General features: G+C 41.2%; 1 protein-coding gene across 2 annotated transcripts; it reads left to right on the forward strand.

Annotated features, from left to right (window-relative positions):
- RHOH (ras homolog family member H) lies at positions 1 to 26,603 on the forward strand. Of its 2 annotated transcripts, none has more exons than XM_054064738.1 (2): positions 1 to 7,341; positions 21,530 to 26,603. In XM_054064738.1, the coding sequence occupies exon 2, from the start codon at positions 21,757 to 21,759 to the stop codon at positions 22,330 to 22,332; it is 576 nt and encodes a 191-aa protein (XP_053920713.1). In that variant the 5' UTR covers positions 1 to 7,341; positions 21,530 to 21,756; the 3' UTR covers positions 22,333 to 26,603. The 2 variants fall into 2 exon arrangements, with proteins under 2 accessions (XP_053920713.1, XP_053920714.1); XM_054064739.1 differs by lacking the exon at positions 1 to 7,341 and adding an exon at positions 19,849 to 20,169.
- Positions 26,604 to 27,187: the final 584 nt, after the last annotated feature.

The raw sequence follows: 27,187 nt of genomic DNA on the forward strand, positions 1-27,187 counted from the left end.
CGTGTTCAGGACTGGGATTTTCTTTTAGCTTTATTTATGTAGCTTTCATATTTTAAGAAAACTATAGATCTTTGTCTTGACTGAGACAAAAAAAACTGTGTTGCAGACTTTGGGGGTGAGGTGGATTTGCAGTGTTAGTAGCTTTTTGGTGAATAAATGAGTCTTTTGGCATCCATTCCATGAAGGACATCTAGGCAATCCCTGCCCTTTCAGGGTTTGAAAAATCTCTGTTGTGTTGGGTCTAAGACTAGATTTGTGTACTCCTTTTGATTAGGGAAAGTTTTTTTCAGAAGGCTCAGTAGACATCTTACATGACTTGATGCGTGCTAAAATATTAAAAGCTGCTGCATTTCCCCTGTGTGATTAGGGTGTGATAGCTGTGACTTTGGGCAGCATGACGTTTCAGTGTGGCAGTGCTGGTATGAGGACTACTCTTTCTACAAGCTTGGTAAGCAACTGTATGGGTCATTATTATTTTTGTTAGGTTGAGAAACAGGACCCTCCTTCTTACAATTCCATGGCTGGTTGTACTCACTAGACAGAAGAGTGAGCAATGGAAATTCTCTGCCTACACTACAAATTTAATCAATTTTGGTCTGTAAATGGAGGAATGGACTTGTCAGGTTGGGCTGTGGGAGCACTGCGTAACGGAGTTTGCTCTGTCTGCTAACTCACAAGGCATTGCCTCGGATTCCTACCTCTAAGTGGAGGTAAAAGTAGTCATCCTCACCTGTGTGTCCTTCTTATTTCCTTTTACTGTCTTGCAGTGCCATATAAGCAAGCCATGGGGGACTGGGAGCTTCAGCTTTTCAGCAGTTATCGAGACAGCAATGTAACGTGGCTATTGGGACGTAGTACAGAGAGAACAGAGTGTCCCTGCAGGGACCACACGCTCTGGCTTGCTTCCCCTAGAGAGTACTTTAGGAGCAATTTAGGGCACCCATGTCAAGCTCCTGTTCTGAGCCGCCTTCTGCTGAAACACCTCTGCATTCACAGACTAGAAAGCAGAAGCTGGCCGGTGAGGCGGGGAGCCCGAGACTGCATGGTATGACTGTCCCCATCTCCTTCTTCAAACCAGGAGGAAGCGGGGAAAGACACATTCAAAATAAAAGCAGCTGCTGCCTTCATCTTGCTGATTTTCCCTATGGCTTCCGACTTTGCTGGGGCAAGAGGCCTGGTATTTGCTGGCCTTTCTTTTCCTAACAAGACTAAGATTGCAGAAATAGCAAGACGGGGCAGTGCTGTGGGGCAAGAAGGCATGCAAGGGGAGTGAGGTGATGGCAGGAGCAGCCCTCGGGGAGCAAGGGGAGCACAGCCTGCACCCCAATGGGCTCTGGCAGGTTCCAGGGGAGTGGGGGGAGCACAGTCTGCACCCCATGCATCCAACCTGGTTTGAACACCTCCAGGGATGGGGCACCCACAGCTTCCCTGTGCCAGTGTCTCACCACCCTCATAGTGAAGAGTTTCTTCCTAATGTCTAATCTAAATCTTCTTACCCCCAATTTAAAGCCATTACCCCCCATCTTACTGTGGAAGTCTCAGGCTGGCTGCAGTTGCACAGAGAAAACCGCTGCAGCCTCCTCCATAGTTTAGAAGAAGCCACTGGGATTATTTTTGCATTAAATCCAGATGAGGAAAGGAAGTGTGGTTGTCTCTAGGGAGAGGGAAAATTGCAAAAGTCAGACAGTTTACAGAAACAGATGTGGGCTTGCACGCTACATGTGTGGAACTGTTTGTGGGCTGGATAGGGCTGTACCTCAGACCCCTGCACTGCCAAGCAGGGCTTGCCCTCCCTTCCAGCCCCTGCCTGGGCTCTTCTCTGCCTGCTCCGCAGCTCTGGCCATCACCTCCTTGCTGCAGGCAGCCTGCCTGGTCGGCTGCTTCTTCCCTCTCGCTGCCAGCTCCAGGGTGTGCAGCCACTCCGTGTTCCCTAGAGCTGCAAATATCTCCTAACCTCTCCAGCAAAGACGCACAACAGTGGGCAAACATGGAAGAAATCTTGTTCCCTGAATAGAGAGGATGGTTGTTTTGGGAATTAGTACCTGATTTTTGGGAAAAAGAATTTGTTCTCAGTGGTGTGACTGCTTTTATGCTAGACTGTCTGAGAACAAGAGACGTGGGGGAATTGAGTAACACTCAGAGCAGCTCCTAAGCACGCCTCCCTTTCAAGAAAGGGGAAGGAGGTTTTTGTATTGCCCAGGAGGAAAGCACTTCCCATACATTGTCCTGACTGCCCATTCTGCACTGGCGTCATGGGAGGAATTGTGGTAGGAAGTTAACACACCAATTTCTGCTTATCAGATACTAAGAAAAAAGATAAGGGTGTCCATTTGTTTTGTCACACAGCATACATTGCTGACAACCCAATCTCAAGAGGAATATCCCAGAGAAATAGCTAATCAGTAACCCGTACGCAGCAGGAAAGCATGTAAAAGTAGTAAGAAGTAGTTCTGTGGTTAAGACTGCAGAAGTCTGCAGTTTCAGAGAGTGGAGGAATTTCTGTGTGCTTTGGCTGCACAAGTGTATAGGTTTAATGTGTGGAACTGAGCTGTATCAGTCTCGAAAATGTAGATGCCCACACACAAATGTAGGCACCAAACCCAAATTTCATCATCATTTGCACATTTGGAGTTCTCCATTTTGGGCCTGAGAAGTCTGCGCTGCTCAGGCGTACCCAGGTCTGAGTCTCTCAGTGCCTTGCGCTCAGCACTGTTTGCACTCGGAAACTGCACAACCCAGGGCCAAATCTGCTGGAGCAGGGATAGCTGAAGGGCTGCTCAGTGGCCACCTGAGGAACAGAACAAGCCTGTCACTGAAGGCGGCTCCGTTTCCACATTCATGGGGGACAGATCTGCTTTTTGCAGGACAGGTGGGTGCACTGCTTGGCCAACTCTCCTTGCTAGGTATGCTGGCAGTGTTTGGGCTGGTACTGCCCCACACTTCCCATTTGCCTCCTAATGGCCCTTGCACGGCTCTGCCAGTGTAGCTGGCGGCCAGAAGTGGTTTCTAATTGGCGTGCAGCCCATGCCCACAGCAGTGGGGACCTGCAGCTGTGACTCTGGCTCCTCGCTAGCAGTACGCCACACCTCCCTCTGTGCTAGAGCTGTGTTGGCTCCTTTGGCATGAGTTGAGGGCTGAGCTTTCTAACATCCCCTGTAATGCAGGAGGGTCCACAGACAGGGTATGGCATTTCAGGCATACTCCTGCATTTAGGCTTCTCCATCAGGCAGCCTCACTATGCCAGAACGCTTATCTCACCCTCTGACAACCTCTAGCCTTCCCACAGGATGTGTCAACAACGGGCCTCACATTAGGTTTTGGATTCTGTTTTATCACCACATGCTTCAGTTTGGGCCACTGCAATACCAAAACTGAGGATCATTAGCTTGCTGAGGAACCAGTGCCTGAATTCATCAAGGCAAAGTAGTTAATAAGGTGAGATTACCAAAATCCATGTAGGAAATGTTTTTGAAACTGCATTTTCATTTCCCCTTTCAGATTTAGTTCTCTGACAATGAGTAATGCTGCAGAAGTTGCTGTGCCTGGTCTACTTCAGAAACTTTAGCAATGCTCTCTGCCATGCTGCGAGGAAGCTTCCCTTTCTCTGACCTGTCTATTCCTCGGAAGGGAATTCTTTCACCCCCAGGTTGAAATGGGCCTGGGCAACCTACCTGATTTCCTCTGTACTGCCCAGGAACCAGAGGGAAAGCAAATAGCCACATCCCTATTTTCCCAACACGTGGCTGGCATCTTGACTGCATACATTTTTCCTTTCTCTTTTTGAAAATATTAACAACAACAAAAAATTAGGCTCTTTTTGAACTAAATAAGCACACTTCTTGTGTGTTGTTCATATCTATGGTGCAGTGCCTAGACATAAGCAACAATCAACTTTATTTCGTATAATATAATCATCATCTAGGACAGGAGAAATGCCTGTAGGGCTAAATACAATGGGTATCGAGAGTGCCATGATTTACTTCTTGAGACTTGCACATACCATACTATTTGAGACAGATGAAAATCAGAGCTGAGCAAATCTAAGAACAAAAAGGAAATTGGGCACGGGGGACAGGAATAGCTTCCTTCCTAGATCCCAAACCCCTTCCTGACATCAGCAGCCTGCTGGTTTGTCCAAGTGATAGGCAGTAGGATGAGAGGAAATGGCCTCACGTTGCATCTAGGGAGGTTCATATTAGACATCAGAAAAAATTTCTTCACCAAAAGGGCTATTGGGCACTGAAACAGGCTGCCCAGAGAGGTGGTGTAGTTACTATTCCTGGAGGTATTTAAAAGATGGGTAGGTGAAGTGCTCAGAGATATGGTTTAGCAGTGGACAGGTACAGTTGGACTTGATGACTTTTCAATGATTCTATGATTCTGTGGTAAGTGTGACAGAAATCAGTGGTGTAAGAGACAAATGTGACCTTTCATTGTAAACCGGCCCATGTCTTTACATGTCAAAACCCTGGATAATGCTCTTTTACATAATTGGTCAAAGCCCTTAGTTACTTGAGGTTTATGACTATTTTTTGCTGTCAACTTACATTTCAGTGCTGAAATAATTTGCAACCCTCCACTCCAACCCCATAAATATTTTCCACAACAAAGTGTTTGTTTCTGAAAGTCCCAGATAATGACTCATACTGAGTTTAAAAAAAAGAGAAGCAACGTATTTTTGAATGTATTAACAATATTTTCTCACAGCCAGATGATCTCCTTCATTGCACAGCATGAAAAGTTGAAAAGGAGCAGAAAAACTAAATAAAAAAGAAAAAAAAAAAAGGAGGACTGATCAAGAGAAACATGTTAGGCTGCAATATTACACCTAACTTTGGAATTGCCTATGTGTTGTGCAGAGAGTGTGGAGCTGAGGGTCTCTTTGTGGAATTCAGGTCACTAGGAAGTGAAGTCACGGTGGAAGTGCTTGAAGCATGTGCATCCCTAAGAAAGGTCTCAACTTCTTATTCAAAAAAATCCCAAAAGAATGGAAGAAGCAAAAATAAATGTGACATTCAACTATTGTTAGGAGGTTATTGGGTCAAGATGCTCCAGGAAGCGGAGTAGAGGGAAATAAGTGGAAATCAAGACTTGTTATGACCTGTTTCTTATTCTACAGTCTTAGTTTTTGCTGAACTCACTCACTTACTTCAAAAGTTGTTTATGATGTATTTTACAGATGGATGCACTCTTTATCCAAAATGCAAACTGCTTAGCCAGATGGCCTCACATCTGGATTAGTCTGCAGCTCAAATGAGAAAAGAGTAGTTGCATTTTTAAGCAGCTGCTATCTGTAGCAGACCTAAAATTGGTGATGATCGCTAAAGACATTTATATCAACATAATTTGCAAATGGTATTTCTTTCTCTACTCCTGGCAAGCCTCAGTGTTCTGGTGGAAACTGTTCAGAATGTTTGGGTGTCTGATTATCACAATTGCAATGGAAACTTATTGCCTGGTTGCATGCACTGGTATTGGGAAACCCAAACCTGGCCAAAACCAGAAGAATAGCTGTTTCATTTGAAAATTAAGTTACACAAGTTCTCACACAAACTGAGAATGTGCTGAAGCCTGTTATCCAAAGTCTTATCTCAATTTAAAAGGAAGATTGAAGATTTTAAGAAGATGGTATTAAAAAATGCATTCTAGTCTTCCTTACCTTCATCCTTGTTGATAGTTAGCTGAATTTAATTTCATAAGATAAGGAAACAACTTGATTCCCCAGCCTAACTGTGCTGCACTATTCTGCAGGCTTCATATCAGCAGGTTTTGAGTGTGTTTACACAGGTTATGTTAATTCAGCGGCTATTTATGGTTTTGGCCCAAACTGCCTTTCATCTACACATGAATTATCTTTTTGTTTCCTTTATGCTTTATCTTTTAATTTATTCTATTGTGTTTTAATAATTCCTGGAAGTGGTATGACTTTGTCTTGGAATGCATTGAACTGCCATAATGTTAATGTGGACAAATATGTTAGCTTCTTCAGAGAGTTCCCATCCTGCAAAGAACACAAAACTCATGGCTTTAGATCTGGATCAGGCAGCTTGTTCCTTCTACTTCGTGGCTAGAGGTGGTCTGAAATAGCTTCACTGAGCTCAAAATATTTTCAGAAAAGGACTTGGATTCCATTTTTCTGCCTTCAGGGCAGGCTTCAAGGCTGCTGGGGAACCCACTGCTTATACCTCTGACTGGCAAGCAGATAGCCCCTCGTGCTGATGATCTGGGACCTCTGCTTCAGGAGTATGGGACTGGAATACCCTCCCTGCCGTCTGATTACCTGATATCCTAAGTGGACACCTCTAGTGCTCACAGCTCCTAGAGTATAGACCACAGAGACCTGGCACCTGAAATCCTGAAACTATTATCAGAGCTTTGCTTTCAGTGTTGTGGCAGGAAAGCTGAAAGTGATGAGAGCCCAGCTAGTTCAAGTTGTTTGTGCTGGGATGGACGGGAGTCTCCATGCCTGTGGTCCCTCCTCCTCAGCCTCCTTGTGCTGACAGAACAGAGGATGTGTATACTAGTAAAATGATACTAGTCATTCCTAAGCAGTGCTAGTGGGGAATCCTCACTGAATTAAGACAAACCCAAGTTTGAATCAGCTCAAAAGTGCCTGCCTTCAATTTTGCACAAGGTCAATTAAATATGTAAACTGTTTTTTTAAAGGCAGAGTCATCTTCCATCTTGCATAAAAATATGCCAAGTCTTGTTCATGCTACTGGAGTGTGAGTCGATTGTGGCACTGGTAGGCAGCAACTGATCTGCTCCTTTTCTCCTGGCATGTGTGAGAGCTGGTGGGCTGCGCTATGCCCGTTAGCCGCTCTCGCAGAGAGGAGGCGGCTGCAGGAGCAGCAGTGCAAAGAGAAAGTTCTCTGTAGCGTGAAGGGTTTGCCCCCCTCCTCCCCCATCATCAAGGTTTTTACATCTGCTCCCATAGTCACCAAAGAGAGAAAGACATATACACTCATATACCAACCCACAACAAAACCCACACAGGCAGAGCGGAGGAGCTCTCACCAGGAAGTTGACTTACCCTAAACCACGCCGCTGTTTCTCATCACACTACCTCTGGGTCTGCTGTCACTGTTGCCTCCGGATGAGCTAGACCCAGTTGCCAGGACTAATTTGGCCCCTGCGTGCAGTGTTCTCTGGTTACCTCTTGATGGTTATTTTTTTTTTTTCTCTCTCAATAACATATTGTTCTAATCCGCTGAAAAAGAATTCCATTTGAAAAGCCAAGAACATAGAACACCACTTCTTTTTTGCTTCCCCGGTCTTGTCTAGAATAGCTGACTTCCGCAACATTTATTTCCAACAGCCGCTTTCAGCTTCCTGCGTCTGGTGAGTTCTTTACATTTTAGTTTTTTCCTAAATGTCTTAATGTGGGTTGATATTCCAAATTAAATCCAGTATCCTTAGTTTTACTTTTATTAGCGAGTTTGTGAAATAGATTAATGTAGCTGGTTTTACCTTTATCACTGTCTGTTGAACACTTAGGATTGTGATATCCTGTTAAACAGTGGTCTAATCCTGCCCCAGTTTATGTGTCTTCTGGGTTTTCATTTGCTCCAGAGTTTGTTTCCACTTCAACATAAAAAGGCCTTGTAAAAAAGTAGAAAGAGGACTGTGATGGACTGTGCCATGCAAATATTTTCCATATTAACTGATGTAAGAAAATAAAGAAAATGGAAATTACTCTAAAAGTGATGGGTCTGATTCTGATCTGCTTTGCTGTTGCATGAACTATGAACCCAGGAGAGATATGCAGGTGTAAACCTGCAACACTTCAAAGGATGTCTTTCTTCCTCATTGGTGAAGCACATCATGGATACAATAAAACTGTTCTGCTTCATCTTAAGTGTTCCCAAGGAAATTTAGATGAAGGTTTTATTATAAGGATTTGAGTAAGATGAAATTTAGGTTCTTAGGATTGAAGTGAGATTCAAAGTATTTTTAATTTGCTAGTATGTCTGTTGCTGGCTCTGGTTCTAGTGGCAGCCTGGCCCTGCCGGATCTAACTGCGCCTCTGCGGCCTTCAGAGGTGCAGGAGCTTTTTTTGCTGTCTAAATGGCTACAGGAGTAACTCTTTGTTTCCATCTCATCCCCACGGCTTCTTGTCCTCTGCTTTCTGTGCCAACTGTGGCATGTTCATACTTACAGTTGGAAAAGAGCTCTAAAATCATCAAGTCCAACCATCAACACAATACCAACGTGCCTACTAATCCATGTCCTAGAGCACCACACCTACACCTCCAGGGATGGTAACTCCACCACTTCCCTGGGCAGCCTGTCAAGTGCTTCATCACTCTTTCAGCAGAGAAATTTTTCCTAATATCCAACTTAAACCTCCCCTGGTGCAACTTGAAGCCATTTCCTTTTGTCCTGTCACTTGTTAGCTGGGAGAAGAGACAGACCCTCGCCTTGCTACAACCTCCTTTCAGGTAGTTGTAGAAAGCAATAAGGTCTCCCCTCGGCCTCCCTTTCTCCAGACTGAATAACCTCAATTCCTTCAGCTGCTCCTCATAAGACTTGTGCTCCAGGCTCTTCACCAGCCTCGTTGCCCTCCTCTGGACACGCTCCAGCAGCTCAATATCTTTCTTGTACTGAGGAACCCGAATGTTCATGGTATGGGATCCCCTTATAGATGGGGTGTATGTGTGTGTGTGTGTGTGTGTGTGTGTGTTTGCGCATGTATGCACATCTTTGCACACTCATTTCTGGATTCTGCTTACAAAACCTGCATCTTACCATACACTAGTGGAGCAGGATGGTCTTGTCACGTTGCCAATGAGAGGTAGCTGATCTAAAAGGTGAATGCAGAGGGAGCACACAGAGACTGGAACCACCTCTCTGACACAGGTTCTCACAAAAATCTGAATGTGGCCTTAAGATTTTCTAGCTTCTTCTTTCAGCCATCCTTCCACCTGTGGATGGGGTGGGAGTGGGGCTTGGCATCTGGAGAAGGCCAGCTTTAACACAGGATTTATCCTGAAGAAAATACTTGCAGAGGAAAAAGGTAGGATAATTGAGATTAGATTGTTGTTAACAAGTAGATCTGACAGTATTTTCTTGACGTAAGTACTGGCTGGTCTGCTGCTCCTGCCAGAATAAGGTGGGATGGTACATTGCATTGGGCTGCTTTGTAATTTACATTTCTAAATCCTGCCTTTTAGGTCAGTGGATGGTTACAAATGTTCCAGTAGAACAGACCATGCACATATACTTACTTAAATGCGGTTTAATATAATTTTTCAAAGACAGCTCTGAAGATGTATCACACAACTGAAGTCCAATTTACCAGCAAAAGTGGGTACTGAATTGATATGAATACCATATTTGAGACTCAGACAGCAACCACAGGATAGAAAAGCCCCCCACACACTCACTTCCTGCTAAAATGAGAGAGTAGACCTTGGTAGGGTGTAATACCAAGCTTTATATTCATTAGATTAGGTGCTACAAACTGGGAAAAACAGTAGTTTTGTATTATTAGAGAATCTAATAATTCTAATTAATTTCTAAGTTTTCCTAAGTAATCTGTGCTTGCTATCTAAGCTCCAGAGCAACAAATTAAAATTAAAAAAATGTACTTAATTCTCATGTATAGCAAAACAAAAACGCACAGTCCATCAGCAGGGTGAAGTGGCTGTAAATTACTTTTATTTAATCCCATATTAAGGGATTATTATTTTACCATACCAAAGCTGTTTGAGATGGTCTCATGGCAGAAAAGCATTAAGCCTCATGATGGCCTGCATTAGAGGACGGTCCCTGTATCTACATGCAACACAGTAAAACCGTGAGGCTGGAGCTATGCTTCCAGAAAGTTACTAAAAATACTTTTGCAGACCGGTGACCAGCTTTCTCAAGAAGGTGTTCATATGCAGAAATTTAACAGGTTCTGGATCAGCTGCTCTGTTGAGGGGGGAATTTGGGGATGAAATGAAAGTACTCTCCCTGGTGCATAAACCCAGTAACCAAAAGGCTGGTATTAAATTCACATCAGCTGATAACAGCTGCCAGCAGTATCAGGGAGGCAATCTCTTGTACAGCAAGGGGTAAGCCAGATAAATCGTTAAAGATGTCAGTGGACACTTTGCAGTATACACAGAACACACAGGAAACAAGCAGAAATTGTGGTGGCACTCTTGCAGGCTTGTGTGGCCTGTCTGGTAGGGCAGCAGAAGCTCCTGAGGAGCTTTTCTTGGTGACACTTCCTGATAACTAGCCAGGGCAGCAGACAGGGAGGTGAAATTCTGTCTCTCCTCTTGCTTTTGTTATGCAGCTCTAGACGCATAGCAGCATCTGCATTAAGAGCATTAAATGAAAAGGATTTTAAATGAAAACTATGTCTTCTCTTTAAAGCAAACACCTCCATTTTATTTGTTAAATACTGGTGCTGTTATTCTACAGTTTTCATTAAGAAACAGCTGAATGTTACTGAATGCACTGTTTAAGTGATTAATTTGGTTTGACATCAGCCATGCAATGAAAAACTAGAGGTTTTTATTATAATGCTTTGATTATTGTTTGAAAACAAGAAAAGAAGTAACTGTGGAACTTGCCTTTTTCAAAGTCTAAATGTGATGTTTCAGGCATCACGCTACACAGCTTAACATCATTTCCAAATTAGGCCCTCACTTCTTGGCCAGCAGTTTGTGGTTTTATTAAATCAGCAGTTTTCAAATGTTTTTATGCTATGAGCACAGCTTAAAGCTGAAAAATGTCTTGGGATAACCCCAGCATAGTAATTAAGAAAGGACATTGGCTGCATCTTTCTTAAGCCCACTATTAAAGCATTTCAGCTTTAAAATACTGGACAGGATCACTCAAATGTGACAAAGTGATGTAACAACAAAATTTACAGGCTATAGCCTACTAGCTCTTCTTTATAAAAGCAAATACAGTCTTACAAGCTGAGCAGAATTTAGTTGTACCTACATTCTTATATCAGTGAAGAACTGGAAAACCTTCCTAACCCACCGAAAGCGTCAGTCTACAGTGGAATGGGAGACACATGGAGCCAGCAAAACCTCTGTAATGCCACAGTGAGTGTGGAAGTCATGGGTACAAACCTTTGGTATAACCTTTGGTATATGGGATCTAAAATGTGCAGCTGCCAAAGTAGCAGGGAGCAATATTCCCAGCAGGCCATCTTCTGCTGGAGGCTGTGTGGTAGGATGGCTGTCACTGCTGGCATGGCAGCTGGAGGATAGCTGGGAACATGCTGTGAATGTTTACTGCATGTGTGTGTTCCTTACACAGCGGGTACAGGAGTATGTGCTTGTGTCCAGCCCCTGCTCATGGCTGTGCCCTGCACTTGTGGCAGATTCTTTGACCTTTCCTACCTTGCACAACTGCTTGCCACTGTGTTTGCAACATATTTCTTTTGCACAGGGAATCACATTGGGTATTTGGTTACAGAAGCCAAGGAGAAACGTAAGTTCCTAAAGAATGAGGGTGGGGATGAACTCTGTATGCATGTCTTTACCTGATGAAACGAACTCACTGGAAACCACACATGGATTCTGCTCTGGTTTGGGTTTTTCCCCAGTGGGAGGTCGTGGTTACCTGTTGCATATGAAAGACCCAGCATGTGCTGGAAAGGGATCGAACACCTCTCCTAGCAGAAGCCGGCACCAAGGGCTGTGGTTACATGGCGTGTACAAAGCTGCTTTTCACACACAGGTGTGAGTGTGGAATACCATTCTCAATAACTGACACTTGCCCGGTTTGAGGGGGTTGTGCCATCTGGTGATGGCTCTTTTCCTCATGCGTGACAGTGAGTTGTTTTTGAAGGTTATCCTGGTTTATGTAAAACTAGAGAAGATTTGCTCTCCTAATAGAAAAGTGTGAGGCCAAGACTCCTACATAATTGGGGATCTGATTTGGTCATCTCCTGTGTACACAGCCATGGAAAGAATATTAAACCTCTCGCTCTAGCAAGGAAATCATTCTTTCCTTTTGTTGCTTGGCATGCAAGTGAACACACAGTTTTCAGCTTGCCTTTTTTTTTGATTAAGTGACTGTGCTTAAAAGGTGGTTAAGTCTTTAGAATTCAAAGTTATTGAATTAATGACATACTGAGTTATATATTAGCTTCCAGCCATCACCTGTGTGCTTGTGTTTTTCTGATTACAAAAATATATTATAAAATATCTGTCTTAAAAATCCTCATGTAATTTCTTTTCTTTCCATTAGTTTAAATGCAGGTTTTTATATTCATGTATCTTTCAGTGGAGTTTTAATTCTAGGAGAAAAGTTGATGAGTAAAATATTTTTGAGTTTGAATCAAGTCCACCAGGATCAAAAAATAAAGCATGGGAAATGTTCTTATAATATTCAAACATTGCTTTCCTAAAATCTCTCTCTTTTTATATGTGTGATAATTTTAATGCAAAATATGTAAAAATCAAGAAAATCAAGGAAAACTTTCTGTGCTTCCCACTGAAAAACAGAAACTCTGCGTTAAGATTTACTGTAGCATGGGGATTTGCATGATCTTTAAACCAACTGAAAGCCAAATAGATGTCAGCTTTAAGTATTTGAAATGGCTTCTTAAAATACTGAACTGAAGAATGCACTAGAAGGTTTTATATACTTTTGTGCTAAAGAGTAGAGGCTTTTCTCCTATTAACTTATTCCGTATGACCCTTCTGTCTGCAGGATTTTATGTTTTATATAAAGGTGACAAGAACTTGAGGTTATTAAAGAAAAGTAAAGGAAAACAGGCCCTGAAATATATATTCTGCTTTGGCATATGGTTGATGTAAGATATAAATCAATGTAAAATCTGAACTACCCAGTATAAATTGTGGTAATTCCAGGAAAAAAAGAAATTTTGACAGCATGTTCTTTTGAAATTGGGCTTTAATGATAGCAATGCTTAGGAGCTAGGCAATTTGATGTAGGCAAATAGGCATGCCCATTTATTGTGTTTAATTTAATATACTACTATTAAAGAATTCTAGGGAAGCTACATTGTGAGAAAAAAAAAAATCCTCCTAGTTGTCCTATTAACTCTTGGTTTATCCTTGTATAGGATATAGTGCCTAAATACTGAGTTGTAAAGTAGACTGTGGAAGGCAACTCCTTTTTTAGTTTGTAAAACAAATCAAAAGGATAAAGACCTAAAATGAACAAATGCAGGGAAATTTGCAATGATTGTATGTTTTATATTGCACTTTCTACTTCTAAAGTTATTGAAATTACTTCCAAGGAAGCTTTCCAAATTTTTATCATTTTAATATACATATGTGCACACACAAAATTTAAGAATGAACTTAAAGAGATGGCAGTGTCCCTCTGGCTAAAATCTAGACTATGATTTTAAACAGTCTAGTATATGCAGACACAAGAAAAAGCTTCTTGCTGCTGGAAATTCTAAGGGGAACAGCTAAAATAGTCAGCTAGTTTCTCCACGTTATAATTAACGAACAAAATTGTTTTTTACTTTACTAGCTTTGCTTAGTAACTCAAGAAACTTGACATTCATCACAGCAAAACTGAACAGTGACACACATTTAATAAGCTTTCTTCCCAAATTAAAAAAAAATTAAATCATTTAGCTAAAGTCATTATTCTGAATTGTTTGTTCAACTGAAACGTTATTATTTACTACTCAAAACACCTATGCATTAAACACATTTTATTCTTATCACAAAGTATGCAAAAATAATCTTCCATCACACATTGGATAATTCTGTTCTAACTAATATTTTCCTCCTCCACCTTTACCTCCCACTGAAATCAATCTTATGTAAATACGTAGCCTAATGAACATGGAGACCCTCCTTCTACTCACTCTGTTAGAGTTAGAAGGAGATGATTTGGGCTTGAGAGTCTCCTTATTTTGTGGTACGCATTTTACAAAACCATAGCAAAGTTAAACCTGAATAGACTTCTGAAAGTAACCTTGGAGATCTTGCGAGGGATGAGATGCTCAGGGGCATGGTTTAGTGGTTGATAGGAATGGTTGGACTCGATGATCCTGGAGGTCTTTTCCAACATAGTGATTCTGTGTTTCTGTGATCTGTGGAGGGCATCCAGACTACCAAACAATGCATAATTCTGCAGGAAATTATAAACGCCTATTTAAAACTGATATATTATTTTTGTATGAAAGGGAAATGGATACTTCATCATGATTCAGCCTGTATCTGCAGATGGTCAAATCCCCAAAAGGAAATAGGGAAAGGGCCAGACTTTCTGGAAAGAGAACACAATCATTGTTGGAGGTTGTAAATGAAAGAGGACTTCAAATTTTGCGAGATAAAAAAATTCAAGGAGATTTTGAAGAGTTAAACCTGTAAAAAAAAATATGTTGTAGGTGCCTTTTTGATTAGTCTCAAACTTCAAGAATGGTGAACAGTGTTAAAAGAGGATGTGACATGAATAATTTTAAGTGGTTTGGGGCCCACAGCTGCAAACATTTCCACATGTGAATAATTCCACACACAGAGTAGTCTCATTGAAGTCAGTTATTGAAATATCATGCATTTTATAACATAGTCCTGTAGTTTGGCTACAATGCAGTTAGACTTGGGTGGAAATCTGCTTTTTAACTGGGAGCCCACTCTGACAGACAGAATGACTTAATATAGGTATGTGTGATGGCGCTATGGTCAGCACGTAGCACTTAATCCATGTTCATCTACAAGCTCTCTGTATCCTCATCTGGACCTAATAGCTCTGTGTCAGTGGTCAATATACATATACATATACGTATACATATACGTATGTGTATGTGTATGTGTACAAAAACAGAGACTATGAGGGAACCCAAACAGACAGATAGTTGATGAACTGTGCTCAAACATGCACACATGTGACATTTACACCCCAGCTGCTCCATGAATGGCTCTATCTGCAGCGAGACTCAAGAATAATTTTTTTCTCTGAGAACAGGGAAGGAAAATTACCACAAAAAAGGATAGGAAAGGAAGGTCACATATCCAGTATCTTGCAGAAGGGAAACACTAGATAAACACAAGAGCATGTGCCATGCTTTGGCCATCACACACGCTCCATTTCTTCTGCCTTTGGAGAATATTGGATCAGACTGAGAACGACGCATGAGCTGGTCCTCTGTGAAGGGGTCACTTCCTTACACTTGATTTACCCAGTTTTTAATTTGGAGAGGATGCAACGTTTATACTGAAAATGAGTCACTTTTGAACATGCCCTTTACTGCCATGAATACTACGTAGTCCAGAATTTACAGTCTCATGCTGTAAATATGTAGAAAAAAGGGACTTCGGGCTCATGGCTTGAATTTTGAAGCAGGCAATTGGCGCTGCCAGATCTCATTAACTTCTGATGAATTTAGGGTCCCGAATCAATACATGAGAATCTTACATATTTTTTGTTAATTTTTAGAGTGGTTCTAATAATTTGTATTCATGTTTACTTTGTAAGTAGGTGAATCAATGCGTGATTAGTCACGGCTAAAGAGTTCTTGAAGATATAATAAATATTTCTTTTGTCTAGTTGGGTAATTAAAATCAGAGTTAAATAGTTTTTCTCAGTGACGGTAGTAAATTGAATAGGTGTTTACTATGTCATTATCCGTTTCTTATATATATCTTTATAGGTAATATTACTAAAGTAATGAACTAGCAATTTTTTAATTTAAGGTATCTCATTACACAGCTTTATATACAGACTGTAAGAATGTGTGTAAATATGTACATTTTCTTCTATGGAAAGCTGTCATCCTTTTACTAGGACTCAGTGTCTAATTTCATCTTCTAGAGAGCATTGGTCTGTATTTGCCATTATTTTATGGCAAGATTCCCTAGCCTCAGTATGAGGGAATGTCATTTAAATTTGTTGCCTTGAGTTAACTTGCTAGTAAGAAAGATGGCAAGATGACTGAATATTTGATCATAATTACATTTCTTCAGTTTCAGTTGTTAAAACTGCCAAAGAAAGAATGTGATGTTTAAATTTTCAGGTGTCATCTCGATCCAGAAGTGATTTTTTTGCAAAGGCTATTAAGAAACTGGTTGTCCATTCTCTTAAAATTTCATAAATTAGGTATAAAAACAAATCTAGTTCTGTATTTTTTTTTAAACACCAAAATTTGAAAACATGAACAGGATTTCAATTTTGTGAACAATGGAGTGAAAGAAAAAATTCTAAGTTGTTAGGTCACCAGTTTTTTTAATGCCAAAAGAAGTTTGGTTTTGGCAAAAAGAAGTTTGTCTTTGAAATGACAAAACATCCTGGCTTTGAAAATACGGGTTCATTGTATGTTGGTTGTTCTTCTGACTTTAGGAATCCATTGCAGGAATGGATAAAATTTCTATAAAAAAGCTCTCATCCAAGCTTCTAGGCATCCTCTCAATTCTTTAAAATATAAAAACACATGGAGAGATAGGCTGGCAATTAATCCATCCGCATCATAAATACACCATATAGCTGGAGCATTCTGCCAATGAAATGACCTGCCATCTTGCTTGTGGGCCAGAGAATAAAGATGGTCCTTGTGGTAGCTTGGAAAGTGAATGTATTGAATGCAGATTTGCACTGCACAATGGTACAAGCTGTGAGCCAGTTCTTCTTCGTGGCAGTGGTTCCACCACTGAATTCCATGATGTACTGGAACACTGTCAATATCTGAGTGGAGGAAGGCTGTTTATTAGACTGACAATACCAGGGCCACTTAGTACTGTAGAACAAAATCATCTTAAAATGAGTTTACAAAACAAGGGGCTGCTAACGTGGATGTCAGAGCATCAGCTTAATGAATGCGTGACAGGAAACTTCGCAGCATGGGGCCATTTGCTTGCAGACAAGCTGCGGTCTCCACATGGACTACAGCTGATGTATTAGTTTTCAGTAGACTGGTACTGTAGCAGCGAAGGCCTGTGCAGCAGTCTGTAGGTTTGTGTCTGAACGCAGCAAGTACAACTCACCCACTGATCTGAAAACAAGTTATCATGACCTTGGCAACCCAGTGATCTAACTGAGCATCCTGACTGGATCCACAATGGCTGCAGTGTCTCCACTGTGGGGGCCAATATACTCCCTGCTGCATCTTCTGGGTGCTACCCTTAACCAGCAATATCATCTCTGCCCTGTCTTGATTTCCTGCAAGCCTTCCTCCTTCACCCTCTCCTTCTGCTCACAGGCATTGTTCTCAGGCTCTGTCAGTGCCCTGCAGTGCCCACAGCACCCGCAGAGGTGAAGGTGTAAAGCTGCATGCTGTTCTGGTCCAAAGGGTAGTCTCCATGTCTCCTTCCTGTCCTCAAGAGCCTCTAAGAGAAGCAAGGAGAGTTTTTATGTGTCTGCAGTGCAGTTAGAAGAAGCAGTGATTACAATCAACATAATAGAGAAGAATCGTAGACACTGTTTTGCAGACCCCACCTCTGCATCATGAGGTAGGACTTGGAGGAGTAATGTGGGCAGGCAAAAACAGGATGTGCATTCAAGCATCACATGGCCAAGTGGAAGTCTCTCCAGTAGTTTTGAATAAGTATAAATATTTTTATTTCCTCTCAACATCAGGTCTCTTCAGGAACTAGTGTGTACAGTGCTCAAACTGAAAAAAAATAGCCTACTCTTATCTTGATATCAACAGGAACTGCACTGAGATGTAATTGTGGTAGGGACCAGATAATGGCAATAATAGCACGTTAATTGCTTTAACTCTCTGAAGCATTTTGTGACTGCATGATCTAAAAAGCCTGTTGTCTTGCTGCACTGTTTGTTTATGTATGAGCTAATTGCTTCCAAATCCCAGCCTATTTGAGGGTGTACTATCAATATCCAAGATAGATTTTGAAATTAGGAGGTTCTGACTCCTTTTATTTTCCCCCTGTCATAAGATAGTGTCCATCCCCTGCAGATGTTTAGTCACAGTGAGCCATGCTCACAATGATCTTATAGTAGATGCCAGAGACATTCCTGGCATAAATGAAAATCCCATTATTTCAGTTGATAAACTTGCCCTTCTGGTAAAGGCAATCCTTCTTTCCTTTGTTGATAGAATTGTTTCAACAATTATTTGGTTAGTTTTTCATGGAATGGATATTCCTGAGTCCTCCACCTGCAAAAAGCTTGGTGCTGCTGTTCTCTCTTTCCTCCCCATCACGTTACAGGTTAATAACACCACTCACCTCCTCCATATCATATTCAGCCATGATCAAATGTGAGTCGTTTACTTGCATGAGATCACTGAGGTGCAGGGCAGGCAGTGGCCAGAGAGCAGCTGTTGTCCAGCTTCTTGTGCTCATGTCGTCAGTCAAGTCCAAGGGCTCTATAACCACATGCCAGTGGCAAGGCTCTGTATTCCAGACAGAGGGAACAAAAATAGAAAAGCAGAGAAAATAAATGTTGCAGTGGTTACACAGATGATGCGATACAGTTCTCAAACACTGTTCAGTCTAAAACAGTGCAAAAATTTTTTTGAGGTTAATCTAAAAGTTTATTAAAGGTCACCGTTCAGAATTAGATTACATCAGAAGTAGAAATATATATTCTTATGCTTCATAATTTTATGAAAGCTCTCACCTTATTATTTAAAGAAAATCTTCTATTCTTACGAGTGATGTAAGCACAAACCAAAGTAGTGTAAAAGAAGATGCAGGTTTATATCTGGAATTCCAGATCCAAAATGGACTTGATAAAGTTAAAAAAATTTGGAAAATCAAATTATTGGGAAAAAAACCCCAACCTGTCAGCAGTTTGGACTCAGCCATCTGTGATCAGAAAATTTTCTACAGACTTTTAATGGGTGTAGCATGCCAAGATCATAGTATATAATATCAGAGAAAGGAACCAAAACTTTTGCAAATCTTTACAAAACTCTCATGTGTAGTACTGCCCAGTATTGGCCCATCCTTTAAGGGGCATTGTTTTCTGTTGGTATTTAATCTAAAGAGTTTTCCATTAATTGAGGTGAATTTGCATAAATATCTTAATACACTAATACTGCTCTTACCCTGAAGCTGCATCAAGGATAGTCTATGTGCATAGTTAAAAACATATCTTCAGTATGCAAAATATGTAGTCCAAATTATATGCAGAGGCAAGTGAACTCTAAATGGTTATGGGCAAAAGCAAGATCAGGACCACTGATGATAATTTGTCCATAGAACCAGAACACAGACCTTGTTATGTACTCTGTGTTTTTATTCATCAATTGACTGTAGAACAATATAATTTGCTTTGAAAACAATTCTGTACTGTTGTGGTAGAATATTTTTCTTTTTGTTATTTGTTATAGAAGCTTTTGTTATTTTGTGCATTCACTAGCCATATTCACTAGTCCTTGGTATCTTTTTCAATCTTTAATTATTTATGTGCTTTCTCTCAAAATAGCCAACATAATCAGACCTGGTAATGAACAAACTGAGTACTAGAACAATTCTTTTACCTGTATTCCTCTATTCTGGTATTCTTGAAGTAGCAAAAGTCATGCTTTGGATGTCCTTATTTTCCCCAGTATTCAAATAGTCACAAAATAATGAACCCAAAGGCATTAAGGACTAGTTACACCAAAGAAAGGTTTGTTCTGAAAAGGAGAGTTGGTATGTGCTAGCTTTCTCCTGGGAGCACGGAGCTTTGTCTGAATCATACGCTACCGGCTTGTGGTGAATTGGGCTGTTTTCAAATTGTACTGCTGACACAATTTTGAAGTAGAATACCTTGAAGGAAAGATGATAATGCATTTATATAATTGGACACTGTATCCTGCACATACTTTTCAAATTTTTCATAGTGGTATTTTATAAATATCTTGTTTAATTCCCTTGAGAGCTTGTTTGGGAACAGAGAAGGCAAGACAATGGAGTCAGACCTACTGAATCTTTAAAGATTTCATTTCAAATGGAGCAAATTTCCAGTGGCTGCCACTGAAACTTAAATTCACAGAGCAGCTTGTTTCCTGGCAGCCAGGAATGCTGTGAATTGGCCTCAACCTCCATTCCACTTCCTAGAAGCAAGCTGTGATGGCAAGGGCACGGTCGTGGTGGCAAACCAGGAAGTGCTGCCTGTTGCAATGACTTCTGTAGATACCGGTAACTCAAGTACGCATGAGGACTGCCGCGCAGGCTTGGTGCTGCCTGTATAAAACTACGTGTGCTGGCCAAGCCGCTGACACATCTTTATTTGGCTGGTGCATTGGGTGGAAGAGATGCAAGTGTACTGGCAGGATGAGAGGAGGTAGGGCATTGCCTCACTACAAAATGAAAGCAGGGGAGTCGCCAGTAGCACTTGTCCATGCTTGTAAAATGTTCTCTCTAAGCTTGTCTAGCACTTTTCTCTTCCTTTCCCTTGTTTTTTTTTCCCTTTGAGGAGTAAGCCAAAGCTTTGAGTGTAATAGAAACACTCAAAGGCTGTGGGTGAGGGGGGGAGGGTGGTGGTGGTGGAAGTAAGGGTAGGGAAACTGGAGAGCATTATGGTAACATGGAGTATATGCTTTTTGTGGCCATCATTCATTCCCGTGCAAATAACCTGAAGCTGTGACTTCTCTCTTCATATACAAAGGAGATAGAAATATATTATTTGTGTAACATATGAAGGACATTTTGAAATCATGCAGTGATACTTCTTTTAAATTACTTTTGTTGAGCAGAACTAATTTACCTTCAGGTTTGCAGTTAGTGATTTTCATAGCATCTTGTGTGTCAGCCTGTGTGAGCAGTGAATCTTGCAAACAGCTAGTGGGGAAGAGGCATAGGCTTTCAAAATAGGAAAATCTGACTGGATGCTGTCAGGAGTTCAAAAGCAATTACATACTCTGAAGAGGTACTCAGTTCAGTTTTAAAACAGAGTAAATGTCAGGGCAGCCACATCCCCTTCAAATGAAATTACTTGACTCGGGCAAGCACTGGTGGTGTGGCTTTCTTTGGCTCGTGCTTCTTGATGAAAATTATTCGTAGGAATAATTTTGAACTTTTTGTTTCTTTTCCTGTAAATCTCTCATTGCTTCTGAAAACTGTTTAAGGTTCATATTGCTTGAGATTCATACCTGAAGTGTCTGCTTCCTCATTGTCAAAAGTGCTTCTGTGTTCCTATTCTTTATAGGATCATTTAAATAGTCAAATTAGTTAGTGAAGGGTTTTTTTTTTTTTTTTTTGTCTTGACTACCTCTAGGGAGCATGGGTACATTTTCAAGAGAATCTGAACTGATTGGTTAAAAAGGATTCAGGATTCTGTCAGTCTTGGTGAAAATCAGAGGCAGGAAATGTCCCATTGTAAGCAGGTTAGCAGTAATAGTCATACCAAAGTTAAATTGATTTTATTAGGTTTTTTAAGACAATTGGATGAAAAAAAGAGTTGATATCAGTGGAAAATGGCAGAGGTGATAAGACTTTTAGCCTCCGTTGAGCAGCAAGAAGGTTATTGATGTGAATGACTTTTGCACACACAGCCAGCTGGGAGGGAGCGGCAAGGTTTAGCATCCTTGATGTGGGGTACCCTGCATGGCTGTCTAGACACATGTCCAGGCATCTTTACCTTGGTGAAGAATGGTGTGTTCTTTATGGATTATAAATGTTACATTTTATTTTTACTCTTCCAGAAACATCTTTTGACTCACTGAAGAGTTAAAACCAACAGTACCACAGAGCTGTGTGGGAGAAAAGGGGATTTTAGACTCAAGTGACAGAATCAAGTCTTGAGAGGTAAAGAGACTTGGACAGTTTCTCACCAAATGGAAGTTATCTAGAAAGCCTCTGAGACTACTGCATTTCTCCACCCTACTCCTGCTACTTGGACACGGTGCTTTTGGCCTTGAAGGTTAATAAAATGCTGGATTCAATCAAGTGCGTCCTGGTGGGAGACTCAGCTGTGGGGAAAACATCTCTTTTGGTACGTTTCACCTCCGAGACTTTTCCAGATGACTACAGACCCACTGTATATGAAAACACCGGAGTGGATGTCTTCATGGATGGTGTACAGATTAGCCTAGGTCTTTGGGACACATCTGGCAGTGACGCCTTCAAAGGCATTCGCCCCCTCTCCTACCAACAGGCAGATGTGGTATTAATGTGTTACTCGGTGGCAAACCACAATTCCTTTCTGAACCTGAGGAACAAATGGATTGGTGAAATCCGCAGCCATTTGCCCCGCATCCCTGTTTTGGTAGTGGCCACTCAGACAGACCAGCGTGACATAGGGCCCTACCGTTCCTCCTGCATCAGCCCAATAGATGGGAAGCGGCTTGCCCAGGATGTGCGAGCCAAAGGCTACTTGGAGTGCTCTGCCCTCAGCAACCGGGGGGTGCAGCAGGTGTTTGAGTACGCTGTGCGGACAGCAGTCAATCAAGCCAAAAGGCAGAACAGACGGAAGCTCTTCTCCATTAATGAGTGCAAGATCTTTTGAGGACTGTCAGCAGTGGTTTTGCCTGCATTCGTTCTTTCTGTCTTCTCACTAATGTACTGCGACAGAGAGAATGGGAGGTGAATCAAAGGAGGACTCCCGGCAGGACCACGGTGCAGGTGCCCCAAGTGAGACAGATGTGCACTCTATCGGATATGCTTCCCCTCAGCGCATATGGGCACTATCTTGAAAAGCAAAAGGTGCAAGTATATGCCCTTATTCACAAGCCTGTGTTTGGACTTCGCTAGCCTGGACTGGAGCGGGCCCAGCCTGGAGATCTGCAGATAATAGCTGTGCTGATTTTTCAGTTGTTTCTGTTGATGTTCCTCAGTTGTTTGTCTGTCTGCATTTATTTAATGACAAACTTCTGTCTGGATCAACCCTCACCTCTTGACATGTCTGTCCATGTGAATTTAGTGCATAAAATCTGACCACTGTATATTCTATTTAAAAGTCTCTCATATACATTGCTGTAAAAATACTGACAGTTTGTTTTCATAGTTTCAAAGTCCTTCTTTTAGCCAACCACAGAAGTGAATTGTCTTGTCGATATAATAAATGGCCTGCAGGCAAGCCAAGCACTTCTTAGACATGCCTGAGTCACTGTCTGATAGTAATTAAATCCAGTACGTCCAGCATAAGAGTAATCAAACTTAGTGACATTTGACAGCTGTGCTGTGGCTTTGTGAGATATATTTTCTTATCTTAGTCTTGTTCCTCAGCACTGTGTTCAGTAACAAACCAGGAGGGAACTCGCCTGATTCTTTTTCAGTCTTCACCTGGTTACAACCCCAGAAGGGCTGGCTTACAGTCAGGGTTGGTTTAGATATATGGTTGGGGTGTCAGAGGCAAATCTGTGCTATCATCACCTCTGTTGTCCCTGCTGTAATTCTGGAGGCAAAAGATTTCAGTCTCTAGGGATGAAAGGTATTTTTTTCACGAGCACTAAAATTCTCACATATTTTCAGTAAACTTCTTTTTGAAACAATGGTTTTAGTGAAGCCAGTAACCTACTATGGTAAAAAATTAAGTGCATGGCATTGTTGAATGTGCATATTTAGAATGGTTAAATAATTTTTTTTTTTTGAGTTTGCACTCTAAGTGTAGCTGCCTGGGTTGTATCAAAATAAGACTGAAAGAGGCTTTGTGTCCTGGGGGAGCCTGGAAAATCTAAGAGTTAAATCCTGATGTACCTACTCATACCGTGACATCAGGCCAAGTTACCCTCCTGCACAGACAGCCAAGCTAAGGAGGTGGAAACACCACATGTGTAAGAGAACTCTGCTAGAAGATGGAGTGGGGTCAACATGCAATGCTGTATGTTCCTTGTGAGTTGTGGTTTTCCCTTCCTCCTCAGGTTACCTGATCCCTCTGCCCCACATCATCTTTCAGGTCTTGCAGATCTGTTTCATCCCAAGGTTTCTGCTCTCCACAGAGGAAATCCCCTGGGGGATTTCTTAGTGCAGCATGATGTGTTTTCTCCTTTTCCCTGTCATTCATCTAACTCGGAACTGACCTTTGAGGGGCTTATAGCATGCTGCCATAAAAGATAGCATATAGCACAGTAGGATGATTCTGTCTCCACATGAATCCCAAAACAATGACCTGTATCTGCTTTGACTGAGCCCAGGCTCTTGTGTTTCAACAGGAATGGATGCAGTGGCTTGTCTCATTCAAAAACAGGGTGGGACTTCAGGAGTTACCGTACTAAGCAAATAAGCTATAGCTCAGACCTTATGTAAGTTTGACACCGAGGAACTGATTGGCTGCTCTCCTCCATATTCTGTTCTACCTCTGAGCTTCTCTATTAAAAGAAATCCAAATTAAATCATTTCCCCTCTGATGAATCCCAGGGATGATCTCACCTCTGATATAGGTCAAGTATTTGCGTTGCAGGCACCGTAGGTAGCAGTAGTGCACAGGATACTTGACATTGTGATCATCCTGCCGGCTCCCAGTCTGGTGAATATTTACCACTCATGAATCTGATTGTAAAGGAAGCTTCTAAAGACAAAAATGTACTGGTCTCATGTAAGGTTTTTGTATCAGCTTTAAACCTTTATAAGCTTCAGCACTTGAACACACAAGATGGCGACTCCCGTTATTGCCTGTCTTTCCTGTACTCTTCTCTTTCCTACTTCTCTTTCTGTACAGGTGTTGATCGTAAATGCTTTGGCCCCTGAAACACTAAATCTGACATGTTTGTCAAAGAACCTGAATGCCACAATACTTGTGCAGAAATACATAAGTGGCTAGGTATTTGTAGTCAGTTGCAAACCTTTTGGCTTGTGGAAGAAATGTGTTTCTCCATCTCAACTCTTGTAATGCCTTTTCACTGAAAGTTTTTATTTTTGTAACCCTAATTTTAAAGTAGCCATTGTTACTGTTTGAACATTAAAGATTACATGCAAAATGTCATACTGTGAATCTTCAACTCTGTTGTAATTGTGAGCATTTTTGCTATAATCCCCACTCCACTAACGGATTTAATACCTGGTTTCAACATTTTTTGAGACATATTTTTGCCAGCCTGTTCTTTTAAACAGTCTTTTTCCTCTGTGGGTTAAGCTTTGTTTACAACAGTTCGTGCTGCTGCTTTTATGAGTTGAAGAGCAGTAACTGCCAGGCTGGGATGCTGTGTTGTAGTATCTGCTGTGGGATGACAGATTCAGAGACCAGAAAGCTCCAAAGAGTTGTTGTATCACACAAAGCCAGATGAAGACATGTTCCAGAATCACAACATAACTGAAAATCCCACCTCATCCGTATTTGCTTCACAAGGCTTGTCATGGTGTATTATAAAACGAAGAATTCAAGGTTTGCTTGCAATTAATGGAAGCAAAATAAGTAGGCTTCCATGAGATGACTGAGCTAACGATACAGGATACACAGGGAATTTAGACATGGCTTGACATACCCTTGATTGTGCATCCTAGAGCCAGCAAGAAGCCACCAAAAGCTAGCTGATGTTTAAGATCAAATTGGAGAGACGATAAAGTTACAGGGATTTTTGCTTGCTGCTATGTGAAAAAAGAATGGTTCCACTTTTCACAGCCTGGTTATTTTCAGACTCTGAAAGCTAAAAGGCACTTTTCATTGGGAACAAACTGTGAAGCACATTGTTATAGTGTCTAATTATGCAGCTTTCCCTGAGCTATAGAACAGATGTGCTCAAAAGGTGTGGCCACTCAAATGCAGAGAGTGAAATCTGGATGTAGCAGAACTCAGCAGAAGATTTGGCCAAATGGCTTAGTGGGATAAGGTTTGTACAACAGCAGCCCTGCTGCACACAGCCTGAAAGGCAAGGAACCGCTGAGGTCTCTCATGAAACCCTACCAAACTGTTTTTGCTAGTGTTACTTGGGCAACAGGGTCCCTGGGTATAGCTCAGTGGTAAAACTCTGTCTCTAATATTCAAAATACATTCAAATGACAGCTGGGAACACATTAAGTTTCAGCTTCTTTGGTCTTAAAAACAGCGGGTTCAGGGAGACCAAAAAAAATGTGCAGCCTCGCCTCAGTCGGGTCGAGCTGTTAAGCTAAGGGAAGAGACTTTGCCCAAATGTTCCCTTTCTTTCAAACTAATCCTTTTCAGTCTGTTACTCCATTGCTAATTTTACTTTCTCTTGCTCTTAAAAAAGGTTAAAAGTTGAAAAACAGAAATATCTGGAACTTAAAATGAGAACAGCAATAGCACTATTATTTTCATCACTGTCTTGCATCTTATTTTTCCATCTTGACAGAAAAAGTCATTTTGGCTCACTAATTGTTTAACTGAATTCTACAAGTCGGATAAAATATGAATAGATATGCAATTGTGAATTAAATCAGAAGCTATACTTTTAGCAGAAAAAAAAGTATTTTCCTTTAGTGACTTGCAAAATGTGATGAGTACATTATATTATTTTAAATACAGATTTCCCCTCCCTTTTAAACTTACTTCGTCTGTAGTATACAGTATCGATATTTTCTAAGACTAAATGATAAATATATGTTTCAGATACTCTCCTCTCCACTTTTCACATGGGAAGTTATTCAGTCTTGTTAGATATAATTGATATTTTTTCTGATATTTGCAATTAACAGTTTGCAAATATTTCTGTGATTGTTATGGGTACTCTGCAATTGTTGAGGTGTCTGAACACATACTAGCTAATGCTTGTATTGACAAAGAAAAGACATTTAAAGCAATCTTTTTATACGTGGCACCACAATGAAATAAATCACTACAGGAATCAGACATGAAAAAAAAAAATGTCAGCACCTGACCTGTCAGCCTGTCCTGTATTACTGTTGCATTTGAGTGAATACAGCCATTAAAATAATTTCAAATAAATGGGGCAATTCATGTCTTTTAGCACTTTCTCCTAATGCCTCTGCTACATAGGGCTCAGGTTAATATACAAAGAATAAAAAGCTCCATTTCAGAACATAATAACGGCTTGTCTGCTTTTGCCTTTGTGAGCAAGTTAACTACTTTGACTTAATTAGAAGACAGTTCAGCCTCTGAAAAAAGCCAGATCTCAACACAATTGGTTTAGCCAAACTCCCTTGTTAGGAATGACAGTAATGAACTACTGTCTCTGGATGTGAGGAAACATATTTTAAGTCTTGGAGATTCCCTTCACAGTGTAAGTGCAATAAATCCTGACTAATTGTCACTGTGTATACGTCCTAGCTGACCTGCACACCCTTCACATCTGAGCAGCCTACTGTTGGAAAAAAAATTCAGGGAGAAAACAACATCTGGATGTTTATATTGCCATAACTGCTTAACTATAGCTACAGTGGCCTTTCCCCCACCCTGGACCTCTTGCTGCATTGTGGCACGACCACACAGCTGCTGTGTGCCAGTGTGG

This window comes from Cuculus canorus, chromosome 4 (assembly GCF_017976375.1).
Source record: "Cuculus canorus isolate bCucCan1 chromosome 4, bCucCan1.pri, whole genome shotgun sequence".
Classification (NCBI taxonomy): domain Eukaryota; kingdom Metazoa; phylum Chordata; class Aves; order Cuculiformes; family Cuculidae; genus Cuculus; species Cuculus canorus.

Excerpts from the sequence above, each read along its gene's own strand:
- RHOH (XM_054064738.1), top strand. The coding sequence starts at position 21,757 with ATGCTGGATTCAATCAAGTGCGTCCTGGTGGGAGACTCAGCTGTGGGG.